Source organism: Penaeus monodon, chromosome 4 (assembly GCF_015228065.2).
Source record: "Penaeus monodon isolate SGIC_2016 chromosome 4, NSTDA_Pmon_1, whole genome shotgun sequence".
Classification (NCBI taxonomy): Eukaryota; Metazoa; Arthropoda; class Malacostraca; order Decapoda; family Penaeidae; genus Penaeus; species Penaeus monodon.
In genome coordinates this window covers 4253339-4255838 of record NC_051389.1, presented here as the reverse complement: position 1 = coordinate 4255838, position 2500 = coordinate 4253339, and the positions used below count along the sequence as shown (strand labels likewise).

General features: G+C 29.2%; 1 protein-coding gene across 6 annotated transcripts in view; it reads left to right on the top strand.

Moving 5' to 3' along the window:
- Window positions 1-2500, top strand: part of LOC119568678 (TLC domain-containing protein 3A-like) — a 6272-nt gene that overhangs the window by 1996 nt on the left and 1776 nt on the right. For all 6 annotated transcript variants that reach the window (XM_037917197.1, XM_037917189.1, XM_037917196.1 and 3 more), the window contains exons 3-5: window positions 522-662; window positions 994-1113; window positions 1402-1523. In XM_037917197.1, coding sequence (XP_037773125.1) covers window positions 522-662; window positions 994-1113; window positions 1402-1523 — 383 coding nt within the window. The remainder of the gene's footprint in view (window positions 1-521; window positions 663-993; window positions 1114-1401; window positions 1524-2500) is intronic.

Genomic DNA, 2500 nt, shown 5'->3' with positions numbered 1-2500 from the left:
AGATTAAAATAGTATTTAAAGAATTCCATGTTTACAAATGTTAAAGCAAAGACTGAGATTATTGTGTGTGCTCTGTAATTTGCATAATTAATACACACATATATATATATCTATCTATCTATCTATCTATCTATCTATCTATCTATCTATTGATATATATATATATATTGATATATATATATATATCTATATAATTATATATATATATATATACTATATATATATTATTATATATTATATATATATATATTATATATATATATATATATATATATATATATATATTATATATATATATATATATATTAATATATATATATATATATATATATATATATTATATATATATATATATATATATATTATAATATATATATATATATATATATACATACACATACACACATACATATGTATTTGTATATGTATATGTATATTTATATTTTTTTAGTACATATTATGACTTGCTTACATATATATAAGAAAATATCTGAATGTCGACGATGTATTTCTCCTCCAAGGCAATAGCATCATCTGTGTGTGGTGTGGTGGTGGTGCTGTCATGCTACCATGATGTGATGTGGGCTGTCCACCCTCTGGCTTCAGACTATGGCTTGGCAGCTTCAAGTTACTTTATATATGATACTGTTGCTATGTACGAGGTAAGACATATTTTCAATTGCAGGAAAGCTATATTTTTTGTATTTTTATGATGTGTACCAGCTTTATTGATAGCATTTGTCTTAAGGTTAATGTAATTAAACTTTCTGTTACTTCCCTCTGTATATAATCCATTCCGTTCATGTGATAAAATGTAGTCCAGTTCTGCATTACTTGAATGTTTGGAGCCACAGTTTTTATAATACCAGATTTTTAAATTAAAAGAAAGTAGAGCGTACTTTTGCAGCAGAAGACCACGGTAGTAAATAGGTGATTTAATTTTTACCAGTGTTTCAATTTCTCTTACTAATATATTAATTTTTTACTCTGAAGGTCTACTTATCAAGCTTACCAGAAGTGCCTGAAACTTTCATCAAACGTGTTAAGGGATTTGTAAAGAAGAGAACTTTACTTGTGCTGCATCATGTAGGGGTGTCTGCATTTCTTTTTCCAGTAAGAATGACTTAATTGTACACATTATGATACTGGTAATCTAACCATTATGTTAGAGTATCTGTCATCCAATTATTTTTTGTTACAAGTAAACTATATGACTACATATCAGTCACCATGGTATAGTAAGTCAATGCTAACCCATAGAAAATTTATACCTCAGAATTTTATTACAAATCCAAGAAAAGGATAGTAATCAGTGTTACATTCTAGATTATCTACATACAAACAAAGGAATAACTATTTTTAAATGTTAAGATTTATTGATATTCTGAAATTGTTTGCCAGGTGCTGGTGTATCGAAGTGGTATTGGCGACTTCTTTGTTGGGTGTTTCTTCTGTGTTGAGCTTAGTGGTCCCTTCACAAACATGAGAGTTATTCTTAGCAGACTTGGACTAAAATATTCAAGGTAAGTGTTAAGTGTGTGGAAGTGATATTGTGATATATGGTGTATAATAAGGTGTTTAGGTTACAGACTGTGATTTATATGTTCAATGTTTTGTGCTGTATATGTAAATTTTCAAGGCCATTTTACAGTTTATTATTTTGCACTTCTAGCAAAGACTTGAAAATGTGGTAATTTTGATGCTCTATGTGCTGTGTTTAACTTTCTTTTTTATGTATATCTGCTTATCAATCATCTATATACATTGTACTTTTAATTTTAAGGAAGAATCCCTTAGCATCACTTATAATTGCTCAACAGATTCTCTTTAGTGGTCCTCCTACCAGCTGTTTTTTAAATCATATTAGTCTTTGTTCCCATTTATTCAATGATTTTATGTCTTTGGTGTTAAATAATTATGCTATCGAATACCATTCTTGGTTATGTCATTTGTGTTAGTTGTGAAGACTGATGAACATTCATAGATTGCCAGTAATTTCTTCTGCAACAGAAAAGCTGCTACCCTTTGAATTTGCATATGTATGGATTAGAAATTTGTGAGAATTCATAACAGTAGCTGCAAAGTCAAAAAGTAAGAAATGGTTAGGCCACAAGTAATACAATCACATTTAGGCAAACAAAAATAGTTTGATCTCTTAACAATGTTTATAATTTAAAATTAAACCACTCTAAGCCAACACTCCAGTTTAAGGTGGGAGGTTGACCGGGATACGGTTGTAACAAAAACTGTATCTAACCGAATGAAGTATTTATAGAATTCAAATCTCTGGCTTACAGTTTTGATGCCAGATGGGGAGTTTCTTTAACTCATGTGTTAAAATGGTAGCAGAAATAACAGGGATTTTCAATTTTAGCAGGGGATGAATGTCACAGGGAGGCTGATAACGGCAGAAATTTGTGTGAATAGATCATTAATCAGTTCTAAATATGTAGTGAAAAAAGTAACAGCATTGTCTGAGAAACAAGTTTGGAGAAAAAAT